General features: G+C 34.1%; 2 protein-coding genes across 2 annotated transcripts; both read right to left on the reverse strand.

Moving 5' to 3' along the window:
• Positions 1 to 11,338: 11,338 nt before the first annotated feature.
• On the reverse strand, positions 11,339 to 11,518 carry LOC143408769 (keratin-associated protein 20-2-like). Its single transcript, XM_076868641.1, has one exon. The coding sequence runs from the start codon at positions 11,516 to 11,518 to the stop codon at positions 11,339 to 11,341; it is 180 nt and encodes a 59-aa protein (XP_076724756.1).
• A 3,403-nt stretch (positions 11,519 to 14,921) lies between these two features.
• LOC143408770 (keratin-associated protein 20-2-like) lies at positions 14,922 to 15,080 on the reverse strand. Its single transcript, XM_076868642.1, has one exon. It carries the CDS (start codon positions 15,078 to 15,080, stop codon positions 14,922 to 14,924), a length of 159 nt encoding a protein of 52 aa, XP_076724757.1.
• Between the last annotated feature and the right edge of the window lie 859 nt (positions 15,081 to 15,939).

Genomic DNA, 15,939 nt, shown 5'->3' on the forward strand with positions numbered 1-15,939 from the left:
AGATGATGGCATTTCTAATAAGAATATGGAAGTGGAATTGGAAATACAAGTGGAGGAGTCCTGTAGGTTAAGATGCTCAGGAAGACCATAATGGAACCCACAGCACTGGGGACCAGAGCAGCCCACGCTCAGGAACCAGGCATCACAGAGGTTGCCATTATAACCTGTGATGTCAGAAGTTGAGATGCTCAGTTGAGGAGAAAGAATCAGCTTTCTCTGATGGGATGTCAATATCTGTGCAGGGCAAGCACTTTTCAGTACTCCACTATGGGCTGCAGATGCCCTAAGCACTGCTGTTCTCACATTCTATACTATCAATAGAGTGAAATGTCATGGCTGACAGATGGGTGAATTATTGTACTTCTTTTTTTCTCTAATACCCTTACTTTATTTATTTATCTATTTTATGTGGTGCTGAGGATCGAACCCAGGGCCTTGCACGTGCTAGGCAAGTGTTCTACCGCTGAGCCACCACCCCAGCCCCTGAATTATTGCACTTCTTAATGTAATATAGGAAGATATTTTTCACTTTTGTTAAAAAGTAATTATGATTTGCTTAATTTATTTTAGTTCTGCTCACATCCTTTTCAGTTATTATATTGACCAAACAGAGTGATCATTATCTACATCATATTTTCATAGTTGTAGGAGGATTGAGGGATAAAAAAGAACTGTCAGACCCTACTTCTCCACTGCTCATGAAGGTAGACTTCCTAAAGTAGCAGCAATACACACAATGCTGTCATTTGGACAATGAGATAATGGGAATGTGTCTGTGTCTGTGTATTCAGGTGCGAAGCTCTGGTTTCATTCATGCTCCTAATCAAATTAATGAAATTCATTCAAGTGGTATAATTTTATAGGATTCATCATTTAAGCAAATGGCATTCAATTATTTAGGAATTGTTGATTGAGGGTCTACTATGTACCAATCATAATAATATTACTTTAATATTATTATCATGCATATGCTTCCCAGTGTGATATTTTCTAATTCATAGCCTTATGTGCTCTAAGATGTAGAAATGTCAAAAAGTTTTTTGAAAATATTGATGTTTCCCCACACCAGAGTACTCTACTAAACTGAATTATTTTAATTGGATATTGTAAACGCAAAATGACGGATGTAGACCTCAACAGATTCAGGGAACTTGTTTATTGTTCTTTGTGGACTCAGGCGCCTTGGGGGAATCATTTTCTCGATGCAAAAATGGCCATCTATGGGGCTGGGGTTGTGGCTCAGCGGTAGAGTGCTTGCCTAGCATGTGTGAGGTGCTGGGTTTGATCCTTGGCACCACATATAAATAAGTATATAAAATAAAGTTTTTGTGTCAACTACAACTATATTTATTTATTTATTTATTTATTTTAAATGGCCATCTATTATAGAATAATAACTTTGGTTTTATAGGGTACAATTAGGGTGGTTTCATCATTGGAACTTGTGGGTGTGCTGTTTGGAGGGTCAAGGGCTGGTTATGTAGATTAAAACTTTTAACTCAGGAGGGCAGTTGTAAAATTGTTGAAACTCATTGTTACTCGGAGAATAGGAGTCCAGATTGTGAGGGATGGGTATTTCTTTTTCTGGAATTTATTGTATCCCAATAAATTTTAATATTCACCTCTTTTCTTCAGGGTCTTTTGTTCAGTAAGTACTGTGTCCTTTTAGGACTAATTTGCAATGGGGGAAGGTCAAAGTCCAAAGCGTAATATTCAATATTCACCTCCTTCCCTCAGGGCCTGTTGTTTTCTGGAGAGGAATTACTGGAAAGTTAGTGCTTGGCTAATTTCTCCTCCCTCCTCCTGAGCTGCATTGCCTCTCCACTTTTCTTTGGGGGATTTTTTTGTAGGATTATTGTTTTCCATATCTCTTCAGGTATCTCTAATGATAAGATGATGATTGTACACCTTTAAACTATTTCATTAGGATAATGTGGTTTTATGACGCATAACAAATGAAAGAGGAAGTATCTGATAATAAAGTAGTTTCATTTTATAAAAGAGGTTTGAGACTTACGTGAAGACAATGAGTTCATAAAAAGATAAACCCCATGCAAAGCAGAAAGTCTAAGACCTATTCAAATATTTACACTAAGACTAGAAAGAATAGGAATGGAATGAATGGTTTTTATACAGAAATAGAAATATACACAAAATTAGACTAGTCTAAATTAATTCCCTGGAATATTGATATTGAGATAAGTGAAAAAAATGAAAAAAGTGAAATTTCACCAATTTATGAACCCCCCAGAGGCAATTCTGATTGTAAATTGAATTGAGTTTGGTTGTGGGGTATAGACACTGTTCCAATGCTTGATTTTCTGGAATTATCTTCTATTGCTCCTGCAGTGACATAAAAAAAGTGTTTGATAGAAAGGCCCAAGTAATGCTTGGACTGATCTTGATCTTTCTCAGCTTCTATCTGAGAAGTCTGTGCTTTGTGAAAGCAAATCTTGACTTCATGAGACTCTGCTCCAGAGTTGTCCTTAAGATGAATATTTGAGCATTCAGATATTGATATAATGGAGATAACCTTTTCTGATCCTTTCTGGGTCCAGTGTCAAAGGCTATATACATGGTATGAACAAAAAGAGCCCAACAAAGTGTTTGAGTGAAGTTTGCTTCAGATGAACAGTTGAAGAAACTCAATATAATGGCATAGAGAAATATACTCTTGAGGTATTGATGTATTTTAACATTTTTAACTCCATTTTTTCTATTTTGTTTAACATTTTTAAGGATAGTTTATATTGATTATATCTGACTCATCATAGAGGCCAATATAGCTCTCAAATATATATAAATAAAATCCATTCACTAATATTATCTACTACAATTTAGTAATATTTTAGAGCTATTCATGAGATTCAATCATCTTCATAGGATTTAATTGTTGAAATTGTTGAGGAAGGAGTTTTAGAAAGATAATTCTAAGGTAACTTCATGGTAAAATATAAAATATAAGTATTTTAATGTATATTGAGTTAAAATGACTTATATTACCTGGCTTTATAAATATTGCAGATTCCTAAGAATAATTTATATGAATTTGCTTTCAGCATGGCCACAGGTTGTTCTTTTGCAATGCCTTTGGTAATTTTGAAATTTCAAATATGAATAGATGTGTAGAGATGGTGATGAGGATTCTTTGCATGTTTATCCACAATTAACAAAACTACAGTCAGCAACTTGACAGAATTTTCCTTCCCTTTTTGAACTGTAGAGCAGACATCCTAAGAATGTGAGGTGGAAGTGACCAAATGCAATCCCACAGGAGCATGGTGCAAAGAAACTGCCAAGGGTGTGTATAAATGGAAATGGTGCATTTTTGTAGACAATGCCTTAGTTAAAAGCTTACCATCTGTAAATAAGTACATATCCAGTTTAGATGGAGATAATAAGAGAGACAGTCACATGGAAGCACTTAATACAAGCTATTTAGAAAATAACTAGGGAACAGATCTCAATCTTTGTTGATTATTTGAAATATTTGATATAATTTATATTGGGATATTTCAATGAGAACTGATTAAGAGCAGCACAAAGAATTTCTATGACCTTTTTACTAAGATCCCTCCAACTATTAACATTTAAGTATATCTACAGTTTCCTATAATCCTGTAAATGTCACTGTCCCTGATGTAGGCATTGTAGAAGTATCATGCTGACTTTCCAATTCTAGGACTGAGCTCCTTCAAGCACAATGCAACTTCATTCTCAGGGTTCCCTTCTGTCTTATGGTTGTCCAGGGATTGCTGTAAATTCTTTCTAACAGCATCAGACAGCATGGCGCCACTCTTCATCTTCCTCTCCTTTCAGTGAAGAATGAGGGTGTTTTGTGTAGACACAGTGATGTTTGTACCTGTGGACAGTCTAAACCAAAAATTGTAGAAAGCTTGGCTTGATATTTTCTTTAAAATCAACTACAACATTTTATGTAGCACTTGTGGCTTAGTTTGGAGTCAATGGAAGCAGGAAGTTGTGTTGTTAGGAAGCCAAGAATACAATGAGAAGCTGCATTGAGCAAACCCTAGCTATGAAGGGTATGTGCAGAAAATTCTTCAAATAATCTGTTTTCACCTGTACATTGCTTAGTTGCTGTTAGTATGTTTAGCTTGTACTCAGGGTAATTTGATTTATTTTATTTTATTTTTAAAGAGAGAGTGAGAGAGGGAGAGAGAGAGAGAGAGAAAGAGAGAATTTTTTTTAATGTATATATATATATATTTTTTTAGTTTTCAGCGAACTCAACATCTTTGTTTGTATGTGGTGCTGAGGATCGAACCCGGGCCGCACGCATGCCAGGCGAGCGTGCTACAGCTTGAGCCACATCCCCAGCCCTGGTAATTTTATTTATCAATGGACAACTGGAGGAGGCTTGGCCAGATACAATGATCCATATAAATCAAACATCCTCATTTTTCTTAGAATGATTGAATAAGAAACAGAATGTGTCTCTTTACCCTGCTGCTAAGTCAACACCATTACCTGATACACAGTTTACACACTGTTGTTTTCTAACCATCCAGAACCTCTAGATGTATTTATGGAAAATCTTCTGTTACTACCCATGAACAATCATAGAAGAAAATGAAATATATATAGACAACACAGCATGCACATAAAATGACAAAGTAAAATGAATATATATGCAAAGCATTTTTCAAGAAAGGGCAACTTTTTTTTGGAAAAGCAGCAAAGTTTTCACATTGATGCTGTTAAGTTACAGTGAATGGTAAAGTAATAACATATCAGATGTAATCATTCTTATTAAAGGTAAGGGTTACATGTAACTTTGATCAATCAAGTTGAAACATGGTGCATCTAAAGGAGTCAATCTGAAGGTGAAATACTGTTGATAAACATTTCATTGTTGAGAAAGGGAAAAATAAACTACTACAGGGGGAATTGTGGGAGAATTGTGGGAAATATAGGAGGAAGACTTCTACTGGCTGAGTGGGTCCAGAAGTTCTTAGTGGAATCCATAGGACCAGTATCTGACACAGCAAGAGGGACAAAGAAAATATTTCACACACACTGGAATATTATTCAGCTTTAAGACAGAAGAAAATGCTTCTGACAACATGCATAAATCTGGAAGATATTATATATTAAATGAAATAAGTGAGATAAAGACAAATACAATAATCATAATAATTTCTGTAAACAAACACGGAACATGCTATAAAAACGGGAATTCCTCGTGATTGAAAAAGTAATCCTAATGGAAAAAATATTTGAAGTGGACCAATATAGGGTGACACAAAGGCAAATCAATACTTGGTTCAATTTAAATGTGTAGTCCGGGATAGTCGAAGAACAGAGATACCAAAATAGCATCATGGAAAATGAGGCTTACATTGTGGAACCTCTTATAAAGTAATTAAGGTAATTATTAGTTACAGTTTCAGTTTATGAAGATAAGGTTCTTGTATGAAGTTGTTGATGAGGCACTTGTAATAGGTGTATGTGAATGCACAGTTGTACATTAGCATCTCGATTGGGAGGCAAATCGGGCTGTGTCTTCAGTTCTGATCACTCAGAACTAAAAGACATGTAGTGAATGAAAGCAAAATAAAACTAACAATGATGATGCTGTTTTAAAATAGTGTTTACATTTCTGCCCTTGAATCCTGTCATATTAAACCACATGAATAATTGAAATGGAGTATAATTTAATAAAAATGTTCTGTAAATCACAACCTATTTCAAACAATTTTAATCAACTAATGTAAAATATGAAAAATTCAAATTTTCCACAGCCCCCACCCACCCACTGCTCCTGTCAGCTGATACCAGGTTGGCTGTAATTTGAAGAAAAAATAAAAAATAATTAGGATTTGAAAAGAATCCTGGAAACAGAGCCAACCCAGTGAATTACAGAGAAGGAATCAAATAATCCAAGCTATATTCCTCAATAGTCCATAAGACTTTATAGTAGTCCATATTGCCACAGCAATAGACCTAGATCAACTCCTACCCAGCCATAGTCCAGCCCACCATAGCCGTAATTCAGATCACCATAATGATTTCTATAAAAAGTATGAACATGCTGTAGAAACACAGGAGAGGATGATTCAGATGAGAAACAGGGATATAATGCCCCAGAGTGCCTGTAGCCTTCTGCACAATTCCTCTATTAAAACACTTAATAGGGGATGGAAGAAGTCCAGGGTACCATTTACCACATATTCAAACTTGACTTGAATAATATGATGAAACAAAATCTTCATAAACAAGATTACTTTGCTACAAATGTCAGGATCCCTGTAGTCATAGTATGGGACTTTAATATGAGGTGTTTCTACAACAATAAGGAAACTAGTAATCCCATAAATAACTCAATTGAAAATGAGCAAAAGATCTAAAGAAATACACCATCAGAGAAGACATCTAAATGGTAAGAAGCATATTAAAAATGCTCAATATCATATGTCATTAAGGAATTGCAAATTTAAACTACAAGATACTGCTACATTCCTATTAGGATAATATCCAAAATACTGAGAACACCAAACACAACCAAAGATATGGAACAGCATGAACTGTCATTCATTGCTGGTTGAATCCAAACTGATATAGCCACTTTGGAAAACAACATGACAGTTTCTTATTAAATTAAAAATGCTTTTACTTTGCAATTCAATAGTAGCCTTCCTTTACCAAAAGAAATTTAAATATTATGTCCACATATAAACTTTCATGTATATGTGTATGGCAACAATATACATAATTGCCAAAATTTGGACCTGAGCAAGATATTCTCTAGTAGGTTTCTGGATAAATATATCATAAAACCTCTAAATAATGAAAATTTATTCATCACTAAAAATAAATGAGTTATCAAGTGGTGAGAAGACATGAAGGAAATCTAATGCCTATTGTTGAAATAAAGAAGCCCATCTGCAAAAGGCACAAGCCACATGATCCCAAGTAAGGCAGAACTATGCAATAAGTGAAATGATTATTGATTGCCAAGGATTTAGGGGTTAGGATAGAGGAACAAATAAGCTCAATAGGAGATATTTTCAGGACAACAAAACTATTAACTATGAGGTTTTTATACCATGGATACATGTTACTATACACTTGTCAAAACCTATAGAATGTACACATAATGTAAATTATGGAGTTCAATTAACAATAATGTATCAATATTTGATCATCAGTTGGAACAAATGATGAAATTTCAAAGAGAAAATACTTGTTTAATTAGATTTTCAAAGATAAAACAGTATCCCAGATGACAGTCTCCCAAATGAACCTCTTTTCATTCAGTATCAGCTCTACATATTAACATCTCCTACTTTTTAAAGCCATGGGTTTATTTTGCCATTTTTTTTTTTTTACTTTATACAAATGGATTTGCATGAATCAGATATTTTCATTTGGTTTCTTTTGCAACACATTTTTAATGAAATTCACAAAATTTTATTTCTGTTAATACTTAACTGCCATATAAAATATCAATGTACAAATATACTGCAATTTATTCTTTCTATTATTGAAAGTTATTTGTATTTCTATTTTTCAGTATTAAAAATGTGCTACTATGAACTTATGCTACTTTCACATTTTTCTTGCTATTCTTATGCTTGTATTTAAGACAGTTCTCACCAGAATAAATTTGCACCAATAAAAGAAACTTCAGTTTCATATAGAATTAGCATATGCCTTACATATGTGGTTGTGGGTCAGCATGGAATTTGCCTAATATTATTTGGGATTAGCTCAAGTGTCAGGCTGACTTCAAACTTTTTTCATGAGCTTCTTATCTTCCTTGGTCGGTAGGTCCTGGGGCATCTCCTAGGTAAAAAGGAAAGAGGGTAACCAGAAAACCAGAGGTTCATGCACAAACCTGTATTTAAGACATACCTATAAATATTTTACCAATGAAAATAACATTCCTGAACCCAAAGACAAAGGCAAAGATGTCCCCTGTACAAAGTAAGGAAAGAACAAGTGACATTGATAATCATACTCCAAAGGGAAGGGATGTGTACTGTTCTAAAAGTGGGTGAAAAAGAAAAACTTCCATTGAATAATGTTCTAACCCAGGTGTACACAAATTCTTTCTGGTATCTCTTTTGGCAAATAAAATTTTACTGGAAAACATTCTTATTGATTCCTTTATATATGGTCTGTACTACTTTCACAGTGCAGTGATAGAGCTGAACAATGGAGATACAGATAAGAAAAGACTTTAAAATATTGACTATGTAGCTATTTACAGAAAAAGTTTGCTTTCTCAGGCTGATCTATCAAAACAGCGATTGTTGGTTGGGTATATACCTAGAAGCAAACAGTTTTCCAAAGTTCAGAGTTTTCCTTTCACAATTCACTAAACTTCTGTATTTTCTGACTTTTCCAAATCTATTGACTCATTACAGTAGATTGCAATATATATTACTGTTAATCTGTCCTAATAAGCCAGTTTGTGCATATTTAATCCCTAAAAGAAATAGTCACTGTTTTGTGTATGATTAATATTTATCTGCATTTTTTTCAATTAATTTATTATTGAATGCCCATGCTTTTAACCAGATCAATTTCCTTCTGTCCCCAAACTGATTTTTTTCTTATAATTCATTCTCAGTAGAATCAATTTTCTCACTATTGTATGAAAACATTTATTTTAATTTTATTTTTCAAAAAATATGTTTTATTAATATTTCTTTATTTCATTTTGTTATCTGGACATTTTCAACTGTGAGATTCTAGATTGATAGTTATATGTAATCCATTGTTAAAATGTCAGTGTAGTTTACTTTAGCATTGTTTGCTTCAGTGGAGGAGGTTACAGTCAGCTTTATTGCTTTTCTTTGTAGATGATCTGTTTCTTTACTCCAGCTTAGGATCTTGGCTTTGCATTTAATTTTCTGCTATTGAGTTATGCCTACATGTGATTTTAATTGGAATTATCCCTCTTGACAGAGCATAGCACTTAGAATTGGTAGATTGATGCTGTTCAACAATTTGAGAAAGTGATACTGTTTTCTCCAACTAAATGTCTCTTGCTTTACTCTTTCCTCCTCTGCAGAATTTCAGTTGCATGGATGTTTCACCAGTTCACGAAGCATGATAAATATTTTGTAATCTTCAAAATTCACCTTTCTATAGTTCTGTCTTTAAGTCAGTAAAATTTTTTTACAAACCTGAGTTTAAGTTTAATGATTGAGATTATTTTTTTTCCTGAAGAAAAATTTATTAAATGAGTACATTGTTCATTTACTCTTTTTAAGAACTGGAATTTGAATTTAGTTATATTTCTACTATTTTATTGCTAATTTCATATGTTCTTTGATGTTTCTTGTGTTTTTCAATCATGTTTAGTTTAAAATGTCTTGTCTGCAAGCTCCAATATGTGGCTCATGATGTGGTAGGTTTTGTTTTTGGTTGTTTCTTTTGCACAATTCCATACGCTTCCACAGGCTCAACAGAAGATACAGAACAATATTATATTATACCTTTAAATTTTCAGGGTGTTTTTATTGCTCTTGGGCTGTTAGAAATGGTCCGAAGGTCTTAATTCAGATACAGACTAACATAAAACTTGGCTGCTGGAATTTTAGGTAGGGTCTGTTTACCTCTTTTTGTGGAACCTACAGAGGTTATGTTTTTTTCTCTTTCAGTTAAGGAGACTTCTTAGCACATCTTGAGATCTAGTGACTATTATCTCACCACCTTGGTAAGGACAAAATTTCCATCTAATTTTTAAAGAACTTCTGCTTGATATCTTAGAAAATGGAGCCGCGCTACTTCAGAGCTTCTAAAACACTTCCGTGAAGCTCAGTGTCTTTTCAGAATGTTTTTAGCAGCTTGGGATCTCCTGTGTCTCCAACTATGGTTTGCTAGCCCTATTAAAAAAAAAAAAGAAAAAAGAAAGAAAGAAAAAAGAAAAGAAAAGAAAAATAGACCCAGAATACTGCTGGCTACTTTTTGTCACAGTAGCCTCTTGCCTGGGTTTAAGAACTGCTAATTTCAGTCATTCACCATCTTTTTCCAGAGTATTGGTACCTTTATTCTTTACTTTCCCCACCAGCATTTCATTGCACCTAATGCTGTCAGTTTGAGTTTCCCAAAAGAACATACATAACTACTTTAAGAGTGGAAAGAATTTGATTCTGGAGAAAATTAGCATATGCAGGCAACTACATCCCATAATGACAAGACTTCAGGGTGAAAAAGAAAATAAACTAAAACTAGTTTGATTCTGAGAAAATAATTCATGGTTTTCATGAATTTATCTTGCTATGCATAATACATGAATTTTTCTAAATTGCAGATTAACTGATATATTTTTAAATGCAATTTGGTTGCCATGATGGTAATCCAGAATGTCATCATTAGTGCAGACATATTCAATATGATAAAGCCTGAAGTCATTGTTTAGAGAGGAGAGATAGATACGGATATAGATATAGATATAGATCTATTCTATATCTATCAATATCTATCGATCTCTCTACACACACAACACACATACATATTTTATTTGAGAAACATTTCATAGAGGAAGAGGTAGAGCTGATATGATCTAAATCACTGGTGATTTCAATGACACAAAATATAAAATACAAAGATTTATTTAAATGATCTGATGTGAAATACAAACACTATTGTAGAAAAGTGCTCTTAAAAACATACAAGGAAAGGGAAATTTTAAGTCAGATAAAGGGACAAATAAATAAATGGATTTTGGATTGGGTTGTGGCTCAGAAGTAGAGGCACACCTACAATGCATGAGGCACTGGGTTTGATCCTTCAGCACCACATAAAAATAAAATAAAAATATTGTGTTCACCTATAACTAAAAAATAGTTGAAAAAAGAATGCATTTTGTCTGACCTTTTGGAAAGAATTTGTATTTTTACCTCATTAATTTTGACAACCTTAATTATCACAAAAGAGCTCTAGCTTGTCCTTTCTCACTCATATACTGCTATAAACAGACAATGGATAAACACATGCAAATGCACAAGTAGACAAAGCACACAAATGGAGGGAAATTGATAGAATCATAACAGAGCACTTTTGCCAGTGAAAGAGTTTATTTAATACTATGAATTTTTTTTACAAATTGAGAGTCAAAATTCACCACATTTTACATAGTGTTTTAAAGATAATTATCAAAGGAAATCTTGTCTCCAAATTATCACACAATCCAAGAGATAAGGATGAATCAAAATAAGCATGATGATTTCCTTCATTTTGCTCAGATTGGTATATAGTTGGTATTTTTGAAGATATTAAAAAATTTCGAATGTGAAGAAAGTCGGAGATGATTCCAGTGCGAGAGAACGTGACCACCAATAGGCTCAGCAGCTAAAGAAATTCCTCAGTAGAAGCCATAGGACCAGCATCTTCTGTAGCAGAGTGGGCGGCAGCATCCATAGCCATAGCCACCATAGCCACAGCCATAGCCACAGCCTAGGCCACCATAGCCACCATAGCCACAGCCATAGCCACCATAGCCATAGCCCAGCCCTCCATAGTAGTTGCCATAGTAGCAGCTCATGCTGTCAGGAGTGGAGTGTTCAGTTCAGGATCCGGATGTAGGTGTCTTGAGTCTGGATGTCACTATCTGCCACCTGCTTTTTATATACCACGGGTGCTGGTGGGGAAAACCACAGGCAGGGCATAGTCATATTTTCATGTGCCTTAGACAATATCATGTGAATCTTAACTTATTGCAAAAACAAGCTCATAACTGAGATAATTTTGTTCCTACGTAAGAATTCTGTGATCTGTTTATGGGCCTTTAAAATGAAATTCTTGCTCTATTTTTAATACCATATACCATTCTACCTTTAGTGAATTTAATCCCTACAATATGATTATATAGTACTATGTAAATTATGGAATTATGTATTTCCTTTTTATTTTTGTTTTGGATTGTTTCTATTCGTCAATGGAAGAAAAAGATTTTCCTTTCTTCCTTCTTCCATCTCTCCCTTCCTCCCTCTTTTCCTCTTTGCCTCCTATATTTTCTCCCTCCCTCCCACTCTCTCTGTCTTCCTCCTTTCTTCCTTCCTCCTTTCTTCTTTTTCTATTCTTTTCTTATTGTGAAATTTGTGTTAACATGTTTTAAACTGTCCAGCAAATAAATCACCTTTTTCTGCTTAGAAATATTATTTACTCCATGATTTTCTTTATCATTCTAAATAAAGATCATGGATCAAGTGTAAAATGCTCTAAGTTAGTGTTGGGTGCTCTATCCTACATTTTTTTTTTAACAGGTATTTCATTTTACAAGTGCTGTGCAGTACAGGAATGACATGTCGCAAAAGTGTATGGATAGGTCAGATGGACAAAATGAAGCATGTGGTTTTCTTTGCTTCCTCAATTTTTAGCAACTGATGAAGTATGAGTGGGAACAAGGGTACTCAATCACAGAAAGATGTTTTTTGTTTGATGTTAATGTTCAATGAAATTAAATTTACTAAAAGACATTAGAACTATTTTAAGAGAATAGCTCAACACCTAAGACAGTCAGAGACAAACATAAACTATGTTCCACCACTCTAAAAGTACGCAGTGGAGGAACTCGTAAGGAAGACTGAAGCTTCACTCTGATTTTACAGTTACTGTAAAACATCCTCTGACTCACAAATCCTGCCAGTTCTGCTACTCCCTGTCACAAAACACTGAAAATATTCACAGGTGCATAGACATGATGAAAACCTGCTTTTGTCCAAGATCCTCATTCAGATGATATGATATTTCTGATAGAGATTCACATGGGTCTGCCAGCCTCTTTCACTTACCAATTGACATTTGTCATAAACTTTGTGCCAGTAATTTAATAATCATTGTATTGTGTGACATTTATGATCGTCTCTGTGTTTTTTCTGATTACTAGGGTTTTTTTTTTTTTTTTGTCCATATCATGACATACTACAAGTGGCAAGAGGACCATGGAGAAAATGCAAGTGTTGCAAAAGAAAACAAAGTTTCTTCCTTTTGAAATTGGACAATAAGTCATATTTTTGGTCAGGTATATTAAATTTAGTATTATGCATATATTTGCTTCTGAAGGTAAATGTATTCAATTCTTTAACACATTATTCATTTGCTTATGGAAGAGAACTATAATTTAAATTTGATTGTTTGGTTGATTCCTCCAATTTTAGTACAAGCTCCAATATGTGGCTCTGATATGCTTGCTTTTGTTACCTGTTGCCTCTTTTGCATATTTCCACAGGAATCCATAAGCTCAACCTTTTTTATTAAAATTTTAGAAGGTCCAGAACAATATTTATTTCACCTTAGTGAGTTTTGTTGTTGTTGCTCTTGGACTGTTAGAAAATATATGGTTGATCGAATTCAAACAAGACCTAACACAAAATTATGCTCTGAATTTGGTTAGGGTCTGTTTACCTCTTTTCCCTATAGGAAAGAGGAATTGCTCTTTTTTCTCCTTCTTTTAAGGATATTTTTTCCCCTTAATTCCAGCAATGGTTTTCTCATCACCTTGATATAAACACAATTTTTTAAAAAAATTTCCTTTTGAAGTGATTCTGCTTCATGTCTTAGGAAATGGACCCCTGTGACTTCAAAATTTCCAAATATCTCACGGAGAAAGCTGGATCTTTTGAAGTCAGCATTCTCCCAGCACATGCTTGTCAAATTGTGTCTTTTTTCATCTCCAACTATGATTGCCAGCCCTAAAAAGTTGAAAATGGACTCAGATTTCTGTTGATTACTCTGTGTCAGTAAAGCCTCTTCCCTGGCTCCAAGAATGGAGAATGGTAGAATTTCATCCAACTTTTAAAAACATTTTCCATCTTCAAAATGTTGGTTTCCATATTCCTTACTTTTCCCATCAGCACTTCATTGCATTTAATGCTGTCAGTTTGAGTTTCCCAAATGAAAAGTATCCACTTTAATAAGAGTGGAAAGAATTTGATTCTATAAAAAATTAGCATATGTAGATATATACACTGGATGAAGACCAGACTGTGGGATGAAAAGGAAAACAAATTAATGCTATTTTGACACTGAGAAAATAGCTTATGTTTTTGATAAACTTATCCCTAATGCATGTATTTTTTCTAAAGACAAGAGTAAATTGATATATATTCAAATGCTCTTTGGTCTCCATCATGGTAATCCAGAGGACAATTATTACTGAAGACATTATGCTTATGAAAAAGCCTGTAGTTGTTATTTAGGGAGAAGATATGTTGCTGTACACCACACACACATAGATACTCTGAGATTCTTTTCACAGAGGCAGAGCTATAGATGATCTAATCTGATCACTGATGGTACTAACAACATAGGCATATAAATACAGATGGTTAAAATAGGCTGGTGTGAAATAAAAAAATTGTAGAATATAAATATTTCAAAAAAGTACAAAGGGTAATTTTAGGAAACATTAAATGATATATAAAAACAGATGTTGTATCATCTCTGAGGAAGAATTAATATTTTATATCATTAAATTTTAGACCTCTAATGACCACAAAAGTGTTCTGACACTTTTATATTGCCCTCCTCCTCCATCTCTAAAAAAACACACCACATATATGACTACACACACAATTACAGAAATACACATGTCCCACGAATGGAGACAATTTAATAAAATCGTAATACACCCATATTTCCAGTGAAATATAGTTTATTTCATAATATGTTTTTTACACAAAAACCAAGAGTCCAGTTTGATCACATTTATATAGTGTTATAATGATATAATCAAAGGAAAAATATTTCTCCAAACTATCATTCAATCTAAGAGGTAATGATGAATTAAAACAGTCATGCTGATTTCATTCAATTATCTCAGATAGTTTGGCATAGAGTTGGTATTGTTGAAGACATTCAAACATTCCTCATATGAAAAAAAATTGGAATTGATTCTAGTGAGACAGGAGGTTAGAGCCAATAGGCTCAGCAGGTGAGGAAATATCTCAGTAGAAGCCATAGGACCAGCATCTTCTGTAGCAGAGTGGACGGCAGCATCCATAACCATAGCCACCATAGCCACCGCCATAGCCAACATAGCCACAGCCTAGGCCACCATAGCCATAGCCCAGCCCACCATAGTAGTTGCCATAGTAGCAGCTCATGCTGTCAGGAGTGGAACGTTCAGTTCAGGATTAGGATGTAGGTGTCTTGTGTCTGGATGTCATTGTCCACCACCTGCCTTTTATACACCATGGGTGCTGGGTGGGGAAAACCACAGGCATTGCATGGTCATATTATCTCACTACTGTGCTTCAAATAACATCATTAATATTTTGACTTATTGCAAAACAAGCCTCATAATTGAGATACTTTGTTCTTACTTAAGGATTCCTTGATCCATTTATATATTTAAATGAAATACTTGTTCTATTTGAATGCAATGCCTCCTTTTATATTTAGTTAATAGAATATGTATTATTTGATTATATGATTTGATATAAATCATGAAAATAAATATTTTATTTTTATTATATTTTGTGTTGTTCTCATGTTTCAAAAAAGGAAAGCTTTTCTTTCCTTCCTTCCTTCTTTCTTTCTCTCTCCATTTCTCTCTTTTCTATTCTTCTTGTGAAATTAATCTTGACATACATTTCAAACATTCCAGAAAATAAATGATCATTTGACAGTTGGAAATTATATTTGTTCAATTTTCCTCTTCTTTATCCCGAATAAAGTTCATAGATACAAGTGTAAATCACCCCAAAGTAAAGTTGGGTCCTCAATCTTTGACTCTTATTTGCGGTGAGGTACTAAGTAATGAAATGAGGAGTGCTTAACCACTGAGCCACCTCCCTAGCCATTTTTATTTTTTACTTTGTGACAGGGTCTTTCTATGGTGCTTAGGGCCTCTCTAAGTTGCTGCCACTGACTTTGAACTTGAAATCCCCCTACCACAGAATCCTGAGCCCCAGAGGCAATGTACAAGGCTTTATTGTTTTTAACAGCTGTCACATTTGGTCT

The sequence above is a fragment of the Callospermophilus lateralis genome, chromosome 10 (genome assembly GCF_048772815.1).
Source record: "Callospermophilus lateralis isolate mCalLat2 chromosome 10, mCalLat2.hap1, whole genome shotgun sequence".
Classification (NCBI taxonomy): domain Eukaryota; kingdom Metazoa; phylum Chordata; class Mammalia; order Rodentia; family Sciuridae; genus Callospermophilus; species Callospermophilus lateralis.

Bases quoted from the DNA above. Each gene is read 5' to 3' on its own strand.
- LOC143408770 (XM_076868642.1), bottom strand. From the start codon at position 15,080: ATGAGCTGCTACTATGGCAACTACTATGGTGGGCTGGGCTATGGCTAT.
- LOC143408769 (XM_076868641.1), bottom strand. From the start codon at position 11,518: ATGAGCTGCTACTATGGCAACTACTATGGAGGGCTGGGCTATGGCTAT.